The 24,031-nt window shown below is 43.7% G+C and overlaps 1 protein-coding gene across 1 annotated transcript in view; it reads right to left on the bottom strand.

The window, feature by feature from the left end:
* Positions 1-945: 945 nt before the first annotated feature.
* SLC7A7 (solute carrier family 7 member 7) overlaps positions 946-24,031 on the bottom strand; it is a 29,470-nt gene continuing 6,384 nt past the window's right edge. The window contains exons 2-10 of the mRNA XM_083189284.1: positions 20,179-20,716; positions 15,327-15,452; positions 9,715-9,859; positions 8,805-8,928; positions 7,897-8,000; positions 5,950-6,046; positions 3,211-3,360; positions 2,412-2,595; positions 946-2,328 (exon numbers count right to left, since the gene is read on the bottom strand). Coding sequence (XP_083045410.1) covers positions 2,234-2,328; positions 2,412-2,595; positions 3,211-3,360; positions 5,950-6,046; positions 7,897-8,000; positions 8,805-8,928; positions 9,715-9,859; positions 15,327-15,452; positions 20,179-20,677 — 1,524 coding nt within the window. The 5' untranslated portion in view covers positions 20,678-20,716 and the 3' untranslated portion in view covers positions 946-2,233. The remainder of the gene's footprint in view (positions 2,329-2,411; positions 2,596-3,210; positions 3,361-5,949; positions 6,047-7,896; positions 8,001-8,804; positions 8,929-9,714; positions 9,860-15,326; positions 15,453-20,178; positions 20,717-24,031) is intronic.

The following is a 24,031-nucleotide window of genomic DNA, read 5'->3' as shown; positions in this document are numbered from 1 at the left end:
CGGTTATTCATTAAAGTTATCTATAACTTCTGTAATTGTTCAAGAAAAGAGAGAAGAATGTCTCTATGTGGTACACCTCAGAGTATGGAGCGGTTAGCATAAAATGTAACCTTTGATAATTTGATAAGTGTACATATAGCTAGGGAGTGCCTGCTACCTAGATGCGGATTAATTCGCTAAATGGCTGGTAAATTAAATGTGCCCTATTTCAACAGTGCTGCTGGTTTACCACTGGGTATGTGGTGGAATAGATTGCCACTATCTATGCCACTCACTAACCCTGTTGGGGGAGGAGAAACTCAGGTGGAGGTTGAATAGTAGATGGCTAGAGAGAAATGAGATATCAGGGGTTCAATGACTGGTCCCGATAGTAAGGTAGCCAATATATGATAAACATATAACACTGAGGGCTGATCGCCTTCCAAGCGGGAGATGACTGGTGAGAACTGCCACTCCTTCACCAGTCTCACGCCGCTGTTTGGAGGCGAGTGTAATGGGTAGCGGCTATGTAGCACAGAGCTAGGCGGGGGCGGCGTGTCTGTTACAGCGCCGTCTGTCTTCCCGTCTGCTCTGCAATCTACAAGCTGCGGTGCAGACGTCACACACTGCGGCTTGAGGCGAGCGAGCGAACCCAGTGGAGACTGGCGTGCGCTCGACCTAACAATTTAAGCTAGACACAAATCAAAATACAATGTATCACTGGGGAGGGGAAGAGGGAGTCACACACTGAGGATTAGGTCAGTGTACACTTCGCAAACAGAGCTTCATCAGGACTGTTTGCTGATGAAGCTCTGTTTGCGAAGTGTACACTGACCTAATCCTCAGTGTGTGTGTGTGACAGTGTGTGGAGCGCTCACAACAATGCATACCCTCTCTGCTCCATCTGCCTTTTGGGTTGATTAATGACTAAATACATTTGGCAACAGATCATTCATTGACCATACGCTAGTCTCCATTTTTGTTCAGTGTATTCAAGCAACACACAATGCAATAAATGACCAATCTGAACAAACCAATCAAAATCGTAGCAGCTCACTAACCAACCTAAACCATAGCTTCTTACAATATATCTATGATGAAACTAGAAATGGGCCAATGTTTTCACAATGTTTTATTTTGAGATGTCATTTTTAGAACCATACATGCTGCAATATCAGGCCATTTTTTTAAATCATACAGTAGGTCCGGATTCAGAGTTGTACACTAATGCAATAGCTATTTTCTAGGCTACGTAGCTGCTGTTGTTTGCAAGTGAAGCTGCCATCCAGGGATAACAAGAGACACCCACCGGAGTTATCAAAACTCATTCACAGTTACATACACATTTGCATCCTATACGCAATAAAGGGAAACAGCGACTGCTGGAGTAGGTCTATTTCTACGCAGACTGGATGCAGCAGCCATTGCCGACGTCATATACACGCCAAAAAAACGGCCTGCATTATTGCTGCCACTCCCTATTACTTCCCACAAATGGTCACTTCTTGTCAATCAATCCTTACTGCGAGCACAAAGGCACCTTTACATATGCGCAGTGCATGTGCAGGCTGCCTAGAATAGCTCAATTGCTGAATTAGGTCCATGGCGTGTAATGGCTCCCTTAGCAGGCATTAGGAACTTGAATATCACAATCCATACCTCCCAACATAACCCATTCCGGGAGGAACAAAATGCTCTGGGTCATGTCGGGAGGTATGCAATCAGTTATAAACCTGGAAACATACAAGTTAGTGCTAATCCCATATTTCAAAACAACTGTATTTAGAGATTACTTGGGTTTAAGGTTTTTATTATTACAGTATTATTATTATTATAATACAAATGATAGGGCCTACTATAACTTTCCAGCAGTGCAAAATGTTCAAATAACATTGTCAGTCATGTAAGGCACTCTAAGGCTATGGAGGTCTCTGGTCTCCTGGTTGGTCCATACAGTGATGCAGCAGACTCACACGTATAATTGCTTCTTCAACCTTGACTTGCATGGGCCAGCACTCCGGGGGCTGTAGGGCTAACATCCTACTTCAGCATAAACAGTTTTCTGGTGGGAACAATTATGAAGATTTCCCCTGCCAGGGAGAAATGGCCCAGCCACATGTCAGAGCACTGCCCTGCAGCTACCCTACATTGCAGCCTTTAGTGACCAAGTGATGTCCATCCAGTGTAAGAAATAAATTATTTGTTGGAAGAGGTTCATAAGGTTCCAGCAGCTTTAAGGGAGTGATCATATCTCTCAGTCAGACTTTGTTGTAAGTTTGTCTTCCTCCTTTAAATCCATCTCAGTGATGACAGAGAAGCATAATATCTGAGTATAACGGGTAACAGCAGCTGAAACAGAAGACATATGCTAAGAAACCATCTTTATTAAAGCATCTTTCTGTAGCATTTCATTTCCAATGTATTTGTCATACCTGCGACCCTGCGTAGCCAGTGTGGCTTCTTTTCCTCTGGAACACGTACAATAAGGAAATAAACAGGAACCCCAGATAGCGCTATCGCCACGCCGATCAGAGAGTTGATCAAGTCACTGTACAGCGGCACGGCCACTAGGAACACAGTGCAGATACAGAAGGTCACCGGGAACACCAGGTTGAGCTGTAATAGTCACAAGAAAGCAGAGAGTGGAATAATAACCACATACAGACACTAAGCACACAGCCATCGCCTCAAGTACAGGGAAATTGGTAAAAGATCATAGGACCAATGGGATACGGTCGGTTGGTCGACCTAAAGGTGGTCGACAGTCATTAGGTTGACACCACTAGGTCGACAGGGGTCTAGGTCGAAAGTCAAAAGCTTGACATGGGGTTTTTCACTTTTTTTGAGCCGACGTGCTGACAGGCGGTATTTCATGCCATACCATCCACTAGTGCGTGGTGGGAGAATAAAATAGTGTAATGAGCGCAGCGAGCCAATGCGAGGGGACAGGGTGTGCTTAAAACTGTGTCCATGTCGACTGTGTTGACATTAGGGTAAAAAAACTGAAAAACCCCATGTCAACCTTTTGACTGTCGACCTAGACCATGTCGACTTAAAGACCTGTTGACCTTGTGCCATGTCGACCTAGAACCCTGTCGACCTTGCAGTATGCCAACCTAGTGGTGTCGACCATCTTTAGGTCGACCATACATTCCATACCCGGAACAATGAGGCGATGACCAAATGAATGTCTGAAAACATGTAGAAGAGTTAACAATACATGACACTAACCTTCAGAGGTCGTAGTCTGTCTGGCTCCTTCCAGCGCAAATAAAGTTGGCCAGCAATAGATAGGCCTACAAACAGCCAATAGCTGAAGCTGTAATAATTAATGAGCTGGAAGATATCTTCAACACAGAGGTACACTAGAGCCATTGCACCCTATAGGCAGAAAAAAAGACAGAATGTACGGTAAGTATTTAAAACACAAGGAATGTTGGTTTGTTTTCCAAGTGGAATCACAAGACGATGGATGCACAGCTACTTTCAGGAATCGCCATTTGCAGGCTGTTTCACAATGACCCTGTCCTCTGTTTATGGGTGTCTATTGCAACTGGAAACTATTAAGGTATATGCACCAAAGGAATAAAAATAGATTCGGATTTACAGATGTAGGTACTTAAAGCATGAAATAGTGGAAGAAATCCCTGATTTGTGGAGTGCTGCAAGTATACTTAGAAAGAAGAGAGACGGTAGTCCACAAGGAGTGGGCAACCGTTCTCAGACAGGGATTCTTGTTGGAGGCACACTTTTAATTTTTTGAGAATGATGTATTATGAATGAGTTAAAACTTAACTTTTAATTCCAATATATCTAAAATAATGATAACTCTTATTAGATCATGTGAGGCAAAATTAGCCATATAGAGTTAACCTGTAGATAAATATTTAGCATATTTTCATGTGAACAAAAAAGAAAAGAATGGCCACTGATATATTTTCTCATATAATCTTGTCTAAACCAGTGGCAATTGGTGGTGTTGTTTTGAGTAAACATATAGCATAAATTATGCAAATTTTTTGGAACCTATAATAGGTCAGCTGATGACAGATCCAGAGTATGTGATTTATCTATAGATATTTGAAAATTATTATATTGAGAATATATCACATATAGTATACCCCTAGATGATGGTTGGCCGTATGTTGTAAAGACTATCATAGTCTGATAACTGGCGCAGGTATCCTTTCAAGATTGGGAAAAGCGCAGTACAGTGAGTTAGAATCTAATCTTTCTGCTGCCCACCTTCTTCATGGAAATGAGCGGAAGGGGGGTGAGAGAAGAGTTAGATGCACTGATGGAAAAACTAGCAGGTGAAAAGAGGACACTCCTGTAAGTGGCGTTAGGTCAGTCCTGATACTAAAGCATTGCAGGGCTGAAATTCGCCACCAGGAAGTCTCTCTTTGCACGTTGAAGGAAAATCTAGATGAAGAAAAAAAGGGGAGGTTTGGGAGGGGGGGAAAAGGAACGAAAAAGGTAAAAGCAGGAGTTAGGGAAAGAAAAGGCTGAGGTAAAATTTCAGACACAAGCAGATGGATCTGAAAGTCTGGCAGCAGATTCATAAAAAATGTACGCTCAGAGTAAAAATATCACATTCAATCTATTGCAGCCCAACAGAGAAGTAATATACAAGAAGTGCACATGCAACAAAAGCATACACATATAGTCTATATGCCAATGATGTTCAGCAGTTTAGACATTTACTAAGTGGCAGTAATAAATTGTAACAGAATGTTGGTGGATGAACAATTATAAGTATCAATACAATTACTGTCTAGCAGCAAATTTATGCCAAAATTCTGTGACAATTTGCAACAGTATCATATATATATATATATAAACTATGTTTCAACAGTTTTTCAGCATATATTGTACGGCCGTAATACAGTATTGTCAAAATGCTGATAGACAGACAGAATTAGTCATTAATACCGTCACTGTCTAGTGGCAGTTTTATAGTAAAGCTCTGCAACACCCTTCCATGTACATATAGTTTTTATCAGTAATATGTTCAGCAACTTTTCTAACATTCAATATTTGGCTGCGATAAAGCTAAAGAAAAATGCTGACAGATCAGCATTTACACAGATTTGTACTTCTACTATCTGGCATCAAATCTATATAACAGCTCCGCAGCAGGTTGTAACTCAATGTGTGGTTACAGAGTGCTGCAAGTATCCTGCGATGGGCGTATCTATAAACTTGGATAATGAAGCATTTTGAAAAAGAACATTACACCATAATAGTTTACAGTTATTATTACATTTAAAATGATAGTCCCAGTTTCCCCTCACCTCACTAATTATCTGATACATTAATGAAGACGAAAATATAGTGGGAAAAATGCTTAATGGACTAATGTGCATATATTTTGTGTATTTTGATTGGCAGTTGAGGAAGCCAGCCAATGGTCATGGAGAACGAGGGCTGATGCTCAATAGGTATTCGGTCGATAGGTCAACAGCTGAACATCAAATGATTTTTGTTCCCCTTCGCAGATGAAACCAGTCTAAACTGTTCCTATGCTTGAGACATGTTTCCTGCACTTCTGATGCAGCACTAGCCCAATATGTACTGACATTAGAAAATTCTTTGCAGAAGCACATTCATTCATGTGTCAGAACAAACCACTTAAAAAGACCTCCACGATCATCTCTAAACTGTCTTAAATGTCAGAAAAGTAATAGTGAGCTGTTCCTTTAAAGTGTGAAACCCTTCATAAGGCCCTATAGCTGCACTTCTCCTTCTGTCATGTGCAGATCTATCCCTACTTCCTTTTCTTGCTTATCCCTGCATGACAACATCTTATTAATAGCTTCCATTAATCAGCATGATCATAGTTAGTTCATTCTTTCAAATCACTTTGTGAACTTACTGTTCTGCATTTCAGCATTATGGAGCATCTTTAAAATAAGATGTTCCATACATGTGAGTGACTAACTGAGGGATTGAACATTGGCACATACTTACATTAAACAGAAGAGCTGGAATAGGGGTGAATCTCTCTACATGGATCATACTGAGAGAATCAGGAAGATGTCCCTCTCGAGATCCCACAAAGAAGAGCCTAAAATTTAAGATAAAAAAAAATATGTATATATATTTTCTTTTTAGGAAGAACCATTGGTAACAGACAAGTGACATATAATTATATTCATTTTAGAAGTGAAATGTTTTCTTCCAAACCTCACTAGAGACTGAGGGGGGTATTCAATGTTAAGTGCCATTTCTGACAGCATTGTAGGTGGATTTCGACAAAACAGATCCATCGTTAAAACAATTCATACCTATTCTGTCGGAAACGGTTGTGGATTGCCGAATTCATGGTTGTTTCTTGACAATCCGCGGCTGTTTTCGTTGATTTGCCCCTTTTTTGCCACTCTACAGACAGAATAAAGAATTCCGACTGTCGAGTCTCTTTCAAGCCGGAACAAAAACGAGTCAGGATTCCGACTGGTAGGACGTTCCGACAGTCAGAATCCAAGACTGAATACCTCCTTTTGGGTTAAATTTACTAAAACTTTGAAAAATGCAAATAGGTGATGCTGCCTGTATCATTTCTCTATTGCATCCTACACTATGATAGATAGAATCTGATTGGTAGCTATGGGAAATATTACCTCTTTTCATTTTAGGAGCTATAGTAAAAATCTCTTTCCACTTTATCTCTCTCAATAGCGTAGTGAATATATGCAATAGGAGCCTAATGCCACGTTAAACATACACCTGTCTGAAGATTGTATTTTCTGGGGTTATTTGCACTGAGCATGCACCAAAGTCGAGAGTATGCATGTATGACAATGTAGATTCACAAGCGTTTTCATCGCATCTGCTGACATAGAGGCGCAGCTGGTCTATAACTGGGAGCCCTCACTTAGGCAAAATGAAGTGACATAGAAACATAAATACGGATTTTTGATGGATTATATTTTGGGCCTAGTATGGGGTAGCAAAATACTGGTACTGATGCACACTGATAATGATGATGATTAGTAGTAGTAAGCAGCAAGATGCATACAACTCAGCATATGGGGATAATTCATATGCAGTCGGAGTATTGTTACATGCAGCAGAGTACCGATTAGCAGTACTTTGGCATGTGCAGGACCCATTCTGTGCATGTACGAACGGGTCCTGCAACACCGAACACCGCTCAACATCAGGGTACCAGGGATTGACATTTGTGGGCAAGGCGAGTGTGGCCATGGCACCACTAATACATAAGAGGGAAGAGGCCAGGATCTCCATAAGAGGATGGAAATTTCCAATCTTCTAGGTAGCAGCGGCTGGCTTGCACGACTCCATGGGTCAACAGCCAACCAATGGTGCCATGAAAGACCCAATGCTGCATACTAGGGCACAGCCTGGAACAGTAATGTGGGAGGTATGACGCATCTATGGTACTATATTAGTGCCATCACTGCTGTAAGCAGAAGCAATAGCAAATTCACCCACACCTGAATGAGGCACATTGTGAATACACAAGTTTCTGGCTAATTCTGAATCAGGTACCCTACTGTATACTGTAACTATAAATGTCCTTCAGTTCAGAGTTTAACATATCTCACCAAAAACTAGTATTTTCCAAGTTTCCAGCAATTCTGCACATTAGGATGACATTACTGTGATTCCTAGGTATTTGTGTTTCTCAGATCAATTTCAGGGGACTATTTAATTGTCACGTGACATTGGGGGAAATTTGTGATGTGAGATGTGAGTTGTATTTCACATGGGATGTTGCTATGGGCAACCAATCAGAAATGACTTCTCATTTTTTTAGTACATTCTAGAAGATAATAGATAGTATCTGATTGGTTGCCCATAGCAACATCCCATGTGAAATACAACTCACATCTTAGTAAATTCCCCCCATTGTGTCTGGTAAGTGAATGTGACATCAGGGGTTGGTGTTATTACCTGGATGCAGCCAGGATTGATGCATTTAGGCCTCCAAAGCACGACAAGGCCACAGCCAAGGGGATCGTCCAGTTAAATATTCCAAATATCTGATCAGCAAAAGTCTGTGGAGAAGAGCAAACCAGTTCTAGACTGACCAAATGCATGAAGACACGGAACCCTGTTACTGAAAACCATATCTATAACAAGCTTAAGTTTTGTCCTGTTAATTAGGGTTGCCAATCCTGGTGCATTTTTTTTAATCTCGGGATCCTGGGATTGTCCTCCCTAATAAGAAAAAATGTTGTCCCCCCACAGGCCGCCCCGCACATTTACCTACATAGGTGAGCAGTACCCGGGGCCGCAGGGAGGAAGCAGGTGGGGGGCTACAGAACGGACGGGTACGGACTGTGCAGTGTGGCCTCTGACCACAGAGCCACATGCCGGGGTCGGGAACCATTAAACAGCACCTAACTGGGTGCTCAGACACTGCCCGACATTAGACTGTACATGCGCAGTCTAATGCCAAAATCCTGGGATTGGAAATGTCAATTTTGGAGCCAAATCCCGGGATCCCACTGATCCTGATCCTGGGATTGGCCACACTATTGTTAATTATATAATATATGTCTACTGAAGACTCAATTTACAAATCACCATTAATTATTAACGTTGACAGAATAGAATTACTCAGCCATAGACAAATATCATGTGACCTGTGGGTTGTGAAAAGAGAAATATTTCCTCTTAGTTAAGTTCCGTATAGAGACTTCCCCATGGAAGCAGACTTGGGAAAAATAATTTCATTTGCATATCAGTAAGGTGGGAGGAGTGAAAACATTTAATTTCATCAACCATACATGCTCCAAACCAGAAACATAAAAATGTCTATTTACCAATGCATTTATATCACATTAATGTCTATTTACCACTGCAACAGCATTGCTTCCCAGAATGGCACGCATGTCCAGCACTGTGTAATAGGCTACATTGGTGAGTAAGTAAATTACAGTCACAATTGGCATGGATATCCCAATGGCCAGAGGCAGGTTTCTGCAAAGTAAAAACAATATGGAAAGAAGAGTCACATGTCATCAAGGAAACATGACATCATTTTTGTTTTCCCTCCAAACCTCCAACTGATTATGCCTTGCATCACCTTACAAATTCTCCATTTGATATTGATGATGTAATGTGGTTAATTGATGGGAAGTATTTTTATTAGTATTATTAACCATGGGCCTGATTTACAGTTGGTTGCAAACCCAATACATCAGCTGAATGCACATGTGCTGCAATGGTCTTGTGATGGCATTCGCAAAGAGGATTTATTTGCAAAGTGATTAACAGTCAGGGAGTGTTTGGAGCAGATAACGGTGTGGTGGTAAAAACATAGGTCTTTTGCAACCATTTTGGGAGGTGTCTCAGTCTGCACCTGTGTACACTCTATATCGTTAACAATAGAGATGTGGGGGTTCGGTTTTACTCAGATTTACTCAGTTCTGAACACCAAATTATTGCAATTTCAGATTTTTCCGATTGGGTTTCAGCTGTCACGTGTTTTTTGGAGAGCCAATAAGATCCCCTTTGAGATCTGATTAAAACCGAACCATCTCTAATGATGCGTGCTCTCTCACATCGTTAACAACCCCCTCCTTCCTCATTCAAACATGTTTGGACTAGAGAGCTTCACCCGCCGTCGCTCCCTTTTCCCCCTGGCATTGGTAAGGGTGTATGCATGTGTATGGGGCTTTAGTTTCCTTCCCTGAGACCCCCACATTCAGCTTATGGAAAAGTACAGGGTGATTCTATCCCTCCGATGCTGTGTTGGAATATTACCTTTCTGGGTTTTTTATTTCTTCTGTGACAAAGTTGAGTGTGTCCCATCCTGAGTATGAGAATAGAGCAGAATACAAAGCCAGAGCAATGTGCCCAACATCATTAGAGGATCCAGCAAAGGCGTCTTCAAAATTCTGTGTCTGACCTGATTTGAAAGTGAGGTGACAGAACAATTTAGGATGATTAACACATTAGAAAAGTAGAAAGAAGAGATGTTATTAATACCCATTTCAGACCACAAACTCAACCTGGGTTATTTCTGGGTTATTACGTCACCAATCCGGGTGGAGGTGCGGTGTGAAAGCAACACCACGGGTCGAGCAACCCGGGATATCAACCCCAGTCATGACCACGGTTGAATACGGCTCTGATTAGTGCGGTGTGAACAGGTATCCCGGGTCAAGCAACCTGGGTCCCGTTCACACTATGGAGTAGGCAGGGCTGTCAGCTCCAAACGAAGTTTCCTCCCCCACCTCCCGATGATGCGCTGCCGCTCCACCAGCTTTAGCGATGCCTCCAGCCTGTGGTTTGCTACATATCTAATCACTATCTTTCACTTCCACCTCCACAACTTGTTGATGCCCACTTATAGAACTCTCCACCCAACACTCTCCTCTAACCTAATCTTTCATATGCTCTGTTTAAACCCAACTTAATTACAGTGTGTTCTACACAAATATGATCCCCTCATAGTTTCTACGGTCTTCAAAATTTGTCTAAATATTGTTAGATCTCACAGGCGATACCATCCGCAGCGTTGCCTTGACGGAGGGGCTTTACTGCATACGTTTTTACTGCATTTTTGGTTTAGAGCAGGTATGTCCAACCTGCGGCACTCCAGCTGTTGTGAAACTACACATCCCAGCATGCCTTGCCATAGTTTAGCATTCCCTAACAGCAAAACAGTGGCAAGGCATGATGGGACTTGTATTTTCACAACAGCTGGAGTGCCGCAGGTTGGATATGCCTGGTTTAGAGCATCCCACCCTCTGTCTGGGCCTAGACTATCTGATCGCAGGGCTCTGCAAATTCACACAGCGGCAATCTGGTCTGAATCAGGCCCAGTATTGGTGCAGTAATTGGAGAGAAGTTCCGCACAAGGTTGGTGCACCCCACCCAAAGACATGTGCAAAAGAAGAATGAATTGCGCCCTGGCAACACCATGTTGCACTGTAGGTGTTGCACCGAGATTTGCTGTTGGAAGGAGTGTCCTAGTTTTAGTCTACTATTCAGTTCAAAAACAAAGCTGCAAAGTGTTTATTCACTACAAGCAAGAACAGCCAGTATTTTCCCTCGCAGCAAAATATAAATGTATTCAAACTCATTGCATTGTTCATGGTTTGTCTCAGGGGCAAATTGCTTCTTGTTAACTCCTTTTTAATTTTGTTTTGCTCCTAACTCTGTATCTGGACCCAAATGTGCACAAAAAGTCTATATCAAGCCCATTTCTTATAAAATCATGTGATTCAGCATTGCAACAATAGGCTTATACAGGAGATATCACAGAAATGTCCTACATAATGCTAATTAGATCTTGTACTGCAGTTACCATTATTATTATATGGAGTTTGTGGTCTGGCCCTATGGGAATGCAGTCAGTGGCTAGATAGACAATGGGCAGTATTCAATCATTTGTGCGAGCTGTGACAGCAAGGGGGAAACAGTGTGTGCGGCCGCTAAAAACAGCGAGACTCTAGGCTAAATGCAGCGGGCTCCCTGCATTAACCGCGAGCCTCGCTGTTTGGGGGAGTCCTCTGACAGCCAGGATTCCCCCGGAACATTGAATATGTTGAGTGGCCGGCGCAGGGGTTAAACTGTGAGGATCGCTTGTTTTTGACGATCCGCACCATTTAACTCCTTCGCCAGTCGCATTGAAGACACCTCAAAGTCTAAGTTGACAGTCACTAGGTCAACCACTAATAGTCAACACCTAAAAAGAGTAGACATACTTTAGGTCAACACAAGCTTGTGGCCGACATAGGCAAAGTCAACCGTTAAATGGTCGACATGAGTTTTTCATACTTTACTAACCAAGTGGGAATAGAGTTGGAATATAGTAGTGCCCGAAGCATGGTGAGCAAAGCCAATCACTGTGCCCAGATGCAGTACATATATACAGTGTCCGTGTCACCATATACGATTACATAGGCACCAAAAAATCATGAAAAACTCACGTCGACCTTTTGACTGTCAACCTTGCCTATGTTGACCTTTTGGCTTTGTCGATCTACTGTATGTCTACCTTTTTTTCGGTGTCGACCTTGTCTCTGCCGACCATTAGTGGTCATGCTAGACATTATCTAAAGTACTTCCACTATAGAATTTTTGAATAAATAGAAGGGACAGTGATTTTTCCAAGATATACAAGATTGCTGTGATTATTGATACATAAACCTGAGTGAGAAATTATAAATAATGTTTAAAACCCTAATACTCAATTAAAACATAGCATTACAACAGCTCAGAGCGTCAATGAACTTTGGGCCTAATTCAGTTAGGATCACATAAGTGACCCAACCTGCATTTTCACGATACTGAACAGGTCCTGCAATCCTGCAATCACATCTCTAAAATGCAAATGCCTCTGCCTGCTTAAAGGTGCACACACACACTGGGGGTGACATTCTATGGGATGAGATAAATGCGCGTTTTTTTTATCGCACCACTTCGCACTTTTTCAAATCGCAAGATTGGGCCGTTTTTCGCATATTTAATGAGATGCGAAAAACGGGCCAAATAGTGCGAATAGGTGCAAGGTGGTGCGATGTCTTTAGTCCTGAAAATGTGCGATTTTCATGTCTGAAAATCGCACGTTTGCAGGAAAGCGCAAATAAAAAAAAGATGTCGTCGCCGGGGACCAGGTGAGTAGGATTTCCTTCCTCAGGTACCCCTGTGGACTTCATCGGATCCTGGACCCCGGACCAGCCCCAGAACCCCAGGACAAGCCCCGGAACCAGGACCAAGGCCCCGGAACCGGACTCTTCTGCCCTGGAGCCCCGGAGCCCGGACCCAGGGACCGACCTACGGGCTCAAGGTAGGTAAGTATCAGTGTGTGTGGGCTGTGTATGTATTAAACTTTTATTTTTCAGGGTGTCAGTGTGTTTTATTTAACTATTTTTTGTACTGTAGAACTACAAGTGCCAGCGGGCCCTTTAATGCCCCGCATGCTGGGACTTGTGGTTCTCCAAGTCCCAGCATGCGGGGTAGGCTTGCTGGGACTCATAGTTCGCCAGTAGAAAACAATAGTTTATCTTCTTTTTTTTACACAATCCATCAGCCCGATGCCCACCGCCCAGGGGCATCGGGGACAGCCCCGGACTTTCAGCATGGGCTGGTAAGTCCTGGAGGGGGGGGACCCCTTCATTGGGGGGGTCCCCACTTCCCCAGGACCCCTGCCCATGCTGACCAGCCACGGGGATAATGCTTTGGCCGCGGGACCTTATATAATAAGTGTCCCCTGGCTGTGGCATTACCCTGCTTGCTGGTTGGGTCCGGTGCTGGTTCTTAAAATACGGGGGACCCCTAGTCATTTTGTCCCCCGTATTTTGGGAACCAGCGCCGGACCTTGAGCCTGGTGCTGGTTTCATTAAATCAAGGGGACCCCTATTTGTCGGGGACCCTGATTTTATGTCACCAGCACCGGCTCAATGAGCCCGGGGCTGGTTATGCTCGGGCGGGGGACCCCGCGCTCGTTTTTTTATTTTATCTGTTTATTTTTTTTTTTTTCACCAGAAACCTGCACAGAACATTGCGATCTGTGCAGGTTTCTGGCTAATTCGCCCATCAGAACCTGGTCTGATTTTTCGGCGAATTATAGTCACACTTTATACAAATCGCATACCATTAAATATGCGATTTGTATACTTTTCCATGTGAAAACATCTGGATGCGATGTGCTGCGAAAAGTAGCCATCGCATTTCCAGTGTGTCCAACTTGTTGGCAAAAATCTAATTATTTTCACATTTTCGGAGCTCATTAAATATGCGAAAATGGAAAAAAATGCGATTTCGGCAGTTTTTGCGGAAAAATTCGCAAAAGTCTAAAAATCTCATCCGATAGAATGTCACCCTGGGTGTTTTTGCCAAATATTGTAATGAAAATCACTGGCCAATAAATCGCTTAGTGCATACACAATAAGCGATTTTAACCCGACCCAGCGAATTTCACAGTAGTTGAACCACTTTCTATAGTAGGAGACTATGGAAAGTGGTTCACTCGGCCTGCTAAACAGCGCTCAACGCCCACCCATACACACTAGTCGATTTTGAGCTGCTTTGAGCTCAAAATCGACTAATGTGCATGCACCTTATCACTCTAGGAGTTGATTTTATATAGTGTGGCGAGCGCAGCGAGCCACCGAGCCCGAAGCGTGGCGAGCGCAGCGAGGACGCAAATTACATGTGAAATAATACGCGTGCGCTTGACACGCTTCGGGCTCGGTGGCTCGCCACACTATGTAAAATCAACTCCACACCGACGTGGATAGTGGGGGTATGAAAAGGTCGGAGGACGTGTACCGCTCGCCACGCTTCGGGTGGTTGATAGTGGGGTGGCGTTAACAATGGGGGGCATTTAGTCATCAGGGTGGGTATACAATTAAAAATGGGGTCTGGGGGGCCATTTCACATATGAAACAGGCATCTGGGTGCCTGTACATATAAAAATCGCGTCAAATCGCATCACATGCAATACAATAGCATACAATGCGACACGATTTTCTTTTCAAGGGAAATTGCAATTCCAACATCGGGCGCCCAGATAATACACAAGTACCGATAAAACACTAAGGATTTAACGTAGTAAGCTTTGGGGAGAGACATAGTAGAGAGAAATAAATCATCAGCCAATCAGCTCCTAACTGTCAATTTTAAGCACAGCCTGTAATAAAGTAGTTAAGAGCAGATTGGCTGATTATTTATCTCTCTCCACTTTACCACTCTCAGAGGCTTTGTTGCTCCTGATGCACTACACATAGGGCCTGATTATTGAGCGGGGAACTGACGTTGCGGCTCTGCGCATGCACACATTTGCGCATGTGCAGGGCCGCTGTACTAACTCTGTTGGCTACTATCACAGTTGCCGAGACGTTCGGAGAGGGAGGGGTGCGGGGATCGGCCCCTGGCAGGGGAACGCCCAGCATTTTATGGGCGCCCACATGAAAATGCTGGGTGTTCCCCTGGGAACACAGGCGGGCCGATCCCTAACTGGGGCGGGCCCATGACATCAGCGCCCATCCCCTCTTCAGCGGAATACGATGGAAACAGAAGTCAGTTTAGACTGAGTTTTATTTCCGAAGGGGTAAGAAATCATTCTCTCCTCTACGGCTGCATACAAGGAGATATGTTCTCCAACACATCCAGTTGCATGATACCAAGGGAATGCAGGCGGAGCTGGTGGCAGAGGTTGGCTGTGGTACAGCGGGGAGTCGGGCGGCATTACGTTGCTTGTTAGGCAGCAAATGACCGGCGCTTAATGAGCGGTGTGCAATCCCCCAACATACTGTGCACTAACCAGGAAAGCTAGGATTGATCAGCATGGAGCAATGCCAGGACAGTTTGGCACTATTTTTGCCACATCCTTCCCACTCCTAGCAGCTGCCCTAATTACTCACCCTGGCAGAGTTTCACAATTCCAGCGATGATGACTGCAATCAGAGCCAGGACTTTGGCATACGTGAAGACATCCTGGACCCGTGTCCCCCACTTCACATATGCACAATTTACAAAGGTGAGAAGTCCTATTCAGAGATATGAACAAAAGGGATAAATGAGAGAATCATTACGGTCACAGAACTGAATAAAATGAACTAATAGCAAGATGGTAATAACATAGATGGCACTAGAAAACACACATACCACAGATAAAGTGCCATTCTCTATGGTTCCGGTTGATAAATCTACTGTCTAGGTCAAAAGTCTATGGATGGTATTCAATTGTTATAGCACGCCTGTTCTCCCATCTAAAGAGATGGGGGATTGTAGGGCGATATTCAATCAAACTATTTTTTTTGCACATATCACGCTCAGTATGGTCAGGTATAGCCACGCATTCACACATTTCAGCTCGCCACCCCTGGTGAAAGCAAGCTAAATGCTGGTGAAAAACAATCGAATGCCCCCAATATCATAGTCAACATCGGAAAACGTTCCACATGCACAACATCAATGTTCACAAAAGGTCGACAAAAGCAAAAGGTCAACATGGCAACGGTGGACACATGAAAAGGTCGACCTTGATTTTTCTTCTTAATCTCTTTGGACTTTTCATGCTTTATGATTCAGATGGACTCTGACTGGGATCAGTAAAGTGTGCTGCGCACATAGGTGGTGCGAGGCAACATGCCTGAGCATGGTGAGTGGAGCGAGCAATGCATGCGTATGTGTAACACAAATTGAGCAGTGTAAATCCCGGAGGTCGGGATCCCGGCGTTCAGAATCCCGACACTGGAATCCCGATCGCCGAAATCCCGACACTTTCTCCCTCCGTGGTTGTTCATCACTCTCCATTTTATCACTCTTTTAAGCTTATTCCATCTGGCCCCTGGCGTATCTGTTTTACCTCTGATCGCGACCTCAGATCGAAGACCCTAGATTACAAGACCTGCAGGATCCCGCAAGCCTTGCTGGGTTCACATGTGATATATTATATGCAAAAGAAGCGCATGCAATCCTGCCACCCAGGAAGCTGCTGGAGCCGTTTAAGGAGATCAGATGTGACTTCTCCCCTTGGAGAAATCACATTAGTGTATGGGGGCGTTTACATTGTACTTCATTTAGATTTTGTTGCATAATACAACATAAATATCTATGGCTCAATGTCACATGATTTAAGTGCTACTATTTTTTAGAACTATCGCAGCATTATTTAAAGCTGTGTTACAAAATGAGACCACGATGCCTCACTTTGCAAAACTCTAGTAGCTGCAATTCCTCCTCTACCCGAATTAGTCATGCTCTGTGTACAAACTGTAGTGCTGCCTAGACTTCTCTATTTGTGGACGGCAATTTGGCAAATCCAGTGACATCACTGAGGGATGTATTGTACAATTTGATCATGGGACTGTCCTGCTGTCCTGCTGCTGTCAGCAGAAGATTTTCAGCACCACTTTCCACCCACATCCTGTCAGAAATAGACTAGGGGGGGGACTTCAAAAGATAATACGGGAAGAAGGACAGACAGGAAAATACAAATGAAGGCAAAAATGTAAAAAGACAATAAAAAGAACATGTAGGTACAGCAGTGACAACATAAGAGCATGCAGTTTCACTTCTGTATGGGTCAAGCAGATGTCCTAAACACATGAACTCTGGTGAACATGACATATTACATAGAAAGACAGGTTCTTCTGCACTCAAGGGGGTTTATTTACCAAAATAGTTTGGATGTTGCCCATAGCAACCAGCCAGAATCTACATCTTATTTGTATATAGCATTGTCTGGGCCAGATGTATCAAAAAGTGATAAAGTGGAGAGTGATAAACAGCCAGCCAATCAGCTCCTAATTGTCATGTTACAGGCTGGGTTTGAAAAATGTCAGACAGGAGATGACTGGTTGTCTATCACTCCACTTTATCACTTTTGTAGCCTAATACATCTGGCCCTCTACAAAATAATAGATACTGTAGAATCTGATTGGATGGCCATTAACAACAGAACCACTGCACCACGAAGGTCTTTGTGATGATGACATATATCATCTGATTGGATATATAGGGATTTCTTATACGGTTTCGTTATATAGATGATAGACAATGTCTAGGTCGACAGTCACTAGGTCAACCACTAATGGTCGACAGTGACTAGGTCAACACTGAAAAAGGGATGACTTACCTTAGGTCGACCCTGCCAAAAGGTTGACAGAAGCTTATGGCTGACAAAGGCAAGGTCAACAGTCAAAAGGTCAACATGATTTTTTCAAGAGAATTACCATCATAAGCACAAAATAGGTTCCTATTGTTAAATTAACTAAAGCTTCTAAAAATGAAAAGAGGTGATATTGCCAATAGCAGCCAAGCAGAGTCTGTCTATAATTTCTCAATTGCATCATAGAAAATGATAGACAGAATCTGATTGGGTGCTACATATGGGCAACATCACCTCTTTTTATTATTCAAAGCTTTAATAAATTTCCCCTACTGTGCGATATGATCGATAACTTGTCTTACCAGAAAAATGTTCAACAATTTTCATTTAGTCCCGACAAAATCTATGGGAATTCTAAGGAGTAATGGCCCTCATTCAGGTCCGTTCGTTCTGACCACTTCATTCGCAAGTGTGCGCCTGTACATGCGCAGATGCATTTCTGCGCATGTGCAGACACCAGGTCAGTGCGCCCACGGTGAACAGGATGCTCGTCGGGAGCACGCACCCAAGTGTGCCGGCGAGGGGCGTGGAGGGGTGCGGGGTGGCGGCTCGGGCCATTTGCATATGGGAACACCCAGCATTTCATGAGTCTTCTCATGCAAATGACCCGATGAAGCGGGTGCGGGGGCGGCCAGCTGACATCACCGGATGTCAGCTGCCCACCCACTTCCTCCCGAGCGTCCACGCATATGTAAGTGAGAGACACTCATATGCGTGCACCTTCATCATCATTCACCGACCATCGGATGATGTGAGTGGATCCTCCTAGGCTGCGAATGGATGTCACTGTGGGCCTTATTTTGGTTCATTCTTTCTGACAAAATCCTTCTTAGATGGACAAAACCATGTGCACTGCAGGGGGGCAGATGTACCATGTGCAGAGAGAATTAGATTTGGGTGAGTAATTTTGTTTCTGTGCAGGGAAAATACTGACTGCTTTATTTTTACACTGCAATATAGATCTCACTTTGAAGTAAAACCCCACCCAAATCTAATTCTCTCTGCACATGTTACATCTGCCCCACCTGCAGTGCACATGGTTTTGCCCATCTAAGAAGGATTTTGTCAGAAAGAATGAACCAAAATAAGGCCCTGTGTAACATCCATTAGCAAAGGGCTCGACAAATACCGGGCGCCAGGTCGCCACGGTGACCAGATTCTGCTACCTGGCGAGCAGGTTTTTTGCAGGAAGGGAAGAAGCAGAATCTGGATGATCCCGTCTCCCCCCTCCTGTCAGGCCAGTGGTAGCGCGGTCACACTCCCCCCCTCCCCTGTTGATCGCAGCAGCTTCCAGCATGCAACCCCTGGATAATGGCTTGTTACCCCTGGCAAAGGGCATGTTAACGCCTGGCAAAGGGCATATTAACCCCTGGCAAAGGGCATGCAACCCGTAGCATGAGCATGTAGGTAAGCGGCACTTATGTGACTTATGAGACATAATATATACTAAGCATTACAGCGTGTGGTATTATATGTAATGGGCATAACAGTGTGGCTTAATGTGTAATGGGCATGCCAGTTTTTTGTAGAATGTGTAATGGGCACTATGGTGTGTGGCATAATGTGTAATGGGCATTACGGCATGTGGAATAACATGTAATGGGTGTGTGATGTGTAATAGGCATTGCGTTGTAATTTTTTCCCACGCCTTCGGCGCGCACTGCCCTTATTTTTAGTTTGTCTGGCTCCTACACTTTCATCCTGGCTCCCAGATTTTTTTTAAATTCGTCAAGCCCTGCATTAGCAGGCTTTATGAGGGAATTGCCCTTGCGAATGGGTGGCGGCCAGGCCACCATTCGCAAGGCAGGGTTTGGTGGACTCGCAAGGGTTTGCAAATTCGTAGCTTTACGAATCAACCAGAATAACCCCCAGTATGTAGAAACATGCACTCACATAAGGTATACCAAACAGCAGCAGTATATTTGCCATCCATTGTTGCGATGCTCACCGCATATCGAAGTACATATGCGATAAGATGGAAGGCGGGATGTATTGCAATGTGAAGGGCAGCTCTCCTGAAAAGAGCTGCCCTTTGCGATCCCCGCTGCTGCCTGGACTACCGTATCTGTAAAACCAGGGAGTCCCTCAGTGCATGCGCAGAGACACTGGCAGCCATGTGGCATGCTGGGAGGGATACATGTGAGATCCCTGACACAGCAAAGCTGTGGCAAGGAGCCATAGAATACTATGGGGTTACGCCAGCTAGAAGGCCCGCCGGAAGGAAACATAGAATTTGACAGAAGATTGGCCAATCTAGCTCCCCATGTACATACTGTGCACACACTTACTCACTAGGGTTAATTTTTGTCAAGAGACAATTATTCTAACAGTCTATTCTTAGAGTGTGGGACAAAACCGGAGTACCCAGAGTAAACTCACACAAGAATAGGGAGAATATACAAACTCCACACATTTAGGGTTATGGTGGCAATGAAACCCATGACCTCAAGTAACTTCCAAACAGAATATATTTGTATGTTATTAAACAATCATATAAAAATACTCTTATTCTATGAGATATTTGATCGCCTTCCTCAATCATTATACCCAATTCATCTAACTGTATATTCTAATTCTAAATTCCCTTTGAGTGTTCTTACCTATGCAGGCCGCAGCAAGGAGTCTGTTAGCAGAGTAGGGAGACTCACAGGATGGGAAGATAGGTTGCATCATGTAGTTGGAGAAGGTAATGGCAATGACAGCTTGGCTGGTTGGCTCAATAATGAGTAGAGATGTCCATAGCCTGATAAAGGCTATAAAGCCACCGAAGGCCTCCAGGATGTAGGCATAGCTTGCCCCTGACTTGGTAATGGTTGTTCCCAATTCTGCATAACATAAGGCACCAAATATGGAAAACACTCCTCCAATTGCCCAAATCACCAGAGAAAGTCCATAAGAGGCACTATAAATCAGGACTCCCTTGGGTGACACAAAGATGCCAGAGCCAATCATGTTGCCGACAATCAAACACACCCCATTGAGCAATGAGATTTCCTTCTTTAGTTTCATGGACTCTTGGGAGACAGTAGGGGAACCATTCAGCCCATTCGGAGTGGGCTCCTCTGTTGAGGCTGGCGTGTATTTAGTGGACATCCCCATTATGGAATGAAATAGTCAGCAGCACAGCAGCATGTCCAGCTAGGAGAAAGCAAGAGGTTAGAGGGTGAATGAAGCAGCCATGCATATCAAATTGTAACAGCAGAGGAATTTCACCTCTTCAATGCTGACTACACATACTAACTCCTAGCTGTGCAAAACATAATCAGGTATCTGAAGCTTGGGTTACAGCCATAATACTGAAAAGTACAATACGTGTGTTTCTATGCTTAGGTCTGTAGTCCCACAGGATTTCAATTAACACAAATTTTCTATTTTTCTTCTACCATTACTGCAGGTTAAGATGACCAGCAAAATGTTATTTACAACCAGTAGCGCACGCAGGGGGGGTTTCCGAGTACCCAGAAACCCCCCCAGGATTCTAAGGGCCCTAGGCTGAAAGCTGAGGGTCCCCTCTTTCCATGAGTACAAATTTTTTTAAAATCGGACCTTGGGAACCGGAGATATCTGACTTCAAAGAAGTGGTCCCCTTCCAAGCCTTTTAATTGCTCTTCCCAGTCAGATATTTCAGGTTCTGTCTGACATAGAGTTTATCCGAGGGTATATTCCAAAAGCTGGGACTCTGCCCCTTTGAAGTCCACTAGAAGCTTGTCTCTACTGTTCCCAGAACCGGAGATATCAGCCTTCCAGCAGCTGATTACTGCTCCAGCTCCACACACCTGGTATGTAGTTTTATATACTCATTGGCGGATTGCTCTGCCTCCTGAACTCTGATCCCCTAGTCCCCAATACCATTTGGTAGGTGGGATTATCTAGTTTTTAATTACATTAAAATCTAAGAAATCTATTTCCGAGAACTGGAGATATCTGCAGTCAAGCAAGCTGTCCTCCCACCAGAAAATTATGATTAATAAGCCCACTCCACTATACACCCTTCCTCTGCGTATTAAACATCTTCTACCACCCCGGAAGTTATGTATCAGGACCCCTTCATTCAGCCCAATGCCCCCTTCTCCCACCTTATCTCCCACCATCTGTGCAGTAAAGGATAATTAGTGGAAATTACTGATCCAGGCCCTACATGCTGAGCGGTTGATATAATACCCCCTACCACCCGCGGGACATCAAAGCATATACTGGGTCACCTAAGTCTCCATCTCCGTGCTTTGCTCCGCCCCTCTGGAAACCCCCTTCTGAAAATCCTGCGTTTGCCCCTGACAACTAACAAATTACTACGGGTGTACAATAAGTAACTGAATATATAGTGCACAGGTACTGTAGAGTAGACACAATCTGGTTGTGAACTGTAATCTCTTACTAAAGTCATTGTGAAACGTCAAGGCACAGAACTGTCCATAAGCAGCACTGCACACCGAAGTAAACAGCATGTTCAATTCATTTACAAACTTGTTAAGGGGGTCAACAGAGGTCTTTGGAGAGTGATGATCTTCTAAGACTACAAGATTGGTCTTTTACAGCAGGAGAATTTTGTCAGATTGTGGAGGAAAAACTGTTCCAAATTTTTAATTGAGTGGTTTGACAAATTTCAGCATGGGAGACAGTCTCTGGAAGAGGAGGAGCGCTGTGACCAGCCTGCTTCTCCCTACACCATTGACAATGTTGCTGCTGTGTGGGACATAGTTCAGGTGGACGCTAGGGTGACTGTGGTCTAGTAAGAGAAAGAGCATCTCATAAAGATCCAGACTCCACTGTTCACACTGAGCAACATTTTTGCATACTGGGTACCCCATCAGCTAGAAGGAGGTTCAATTTATTTGGTACTGAAAAGGTTTGATTGGTGGGCTGTACTAAACCTTAAATTAGATAAAACCTGAAAATGCAATGCGATGCATTCCAAAGCCTGTTCCTGGTGCGTAATACCATCTTTGGATATCATTGGACTTTTTTTTCGTAACTCCCCTGAAGAGGATCCTGCGTCCCTCTACACATGAGTAGATGGGTTGCCGGGTCTTAAACCCAGAAGTCCTTCTATCACAAAGTACACCATTCATCAGGTGGACTATACTTTGCAAATCTCTTGGTACATACCATTGTTATTTATGCCAGTATGTACCCAATAAGTGGTGGCAAGGGCATTTTAAGAGAGAAGGAGGCCAGTGTGCCCCCTCTTTATGGGTAGATCTATTGTCTGTCTATCTATACACTGTAGATCTAACAAAAACATATGTGGACAAACAGAAGTAAATTGTGCTCCTCACCACATTACTGTACTTAATGATGACATATAAACACATTTGGCACCATTTAGATGTGGAAGGAATAGCTACTGCTTCTTCCTTTGAGGCTACAGTTCTATTACAAGTAGGCACCTCCTGCTGCTGTAGGTATCCGACCTGTGTAATAGGGTGCAGAATCGAATCACTGCGACACCATTAGGTGGCTTGCCATCACAGAGGCCAGGAAAGCCCTATCCAATGATGGAGGTTCCTGACCTCTTCTCTCCCTCTAAATGGCAGCCACCCCTTCCCTATCCCTGGAATGACATCAGACTGTCAATCACTGACAGTCTGATGCTGGATTGCGAGCTACATCCTAGAACATGTTTGAGCATGCTCAGAACATGTCCTGCACAGGAGCAAAAGTACAGAACATCAATCGGATCTGAATGAAATCAATTTAGTTCATTTACATTTTTTCAGAATATTTCAATAAGAAAGGCTTGGCCTAGGGCTAGGGGTGCCATTAAAACACAATCTGGGCCCAGTGATTAAAAAAAAAGTTTTGGGGTCAATGTTTTAGTTAATATTAATATATAGTAACGTGCTGTGTTAATATTCAAATGGTTTGAATACTGAAAATCAATACTACTTTATCAATATACTATCTATTGCAGATCATTTTATCTTCTGTGTATACCTATACTTAAGGTGCCCATACACAGAGCGATAACTCGTTCAAAATGCATGTGATGGGTTAAAGCACCGGGTGTTTTGAACTAGATCCGATGCAATCTAGTTAAAAAAAGCACGGGTAGGTTCTCTGCAGGCTAAAGAAACAGACTTACATTTCTTTTTTTAATTCCTTATGAAAAATGTCTGAACAACTAATGTTCAGCTAGTCTGACCTCCCCACTCCGACCCAGTGGGCATGAGATCGCGCATCTGGTCGGAGGGGTCAAGCACATCGGATTTGGGCCGATTCAAAGTGTAAGATGTCTTAGGATTCTTCTAATCTAGGAGTCTCTACTAGGAGTCTCTTCTAGTAGTTACACTGCATGCAAAAACCCTAATCTAGGAGTCTCTACTAGGAGTCTCTTCTAGTAGTTAGCCTGCATGCAAAAACCCTTAATGCTAGCCACTGAAACAGTGATCCCGGCAAAATGGCATGATGTTGCTGCAGATACTGTATATGACCAGACAATTGGCAGGCTGAAAT

This window comes from Crinia signifera, chromosome 1, assembly GCF_055691185.1.
Source record: "Crinia signifera chromosome 1, ASM5569118v1, whole genome shotgun sequence".
Taxonomy (NCBI): domain Eukaryota; kingdom Metazoa; phylum Chordata; class Amphibia; order Anura; family Myobatrachidae; genus Crinia; species Crinia signifera.
This window is presented reverse-complemented; position numbering and strand designations above follow the sequence as displayed.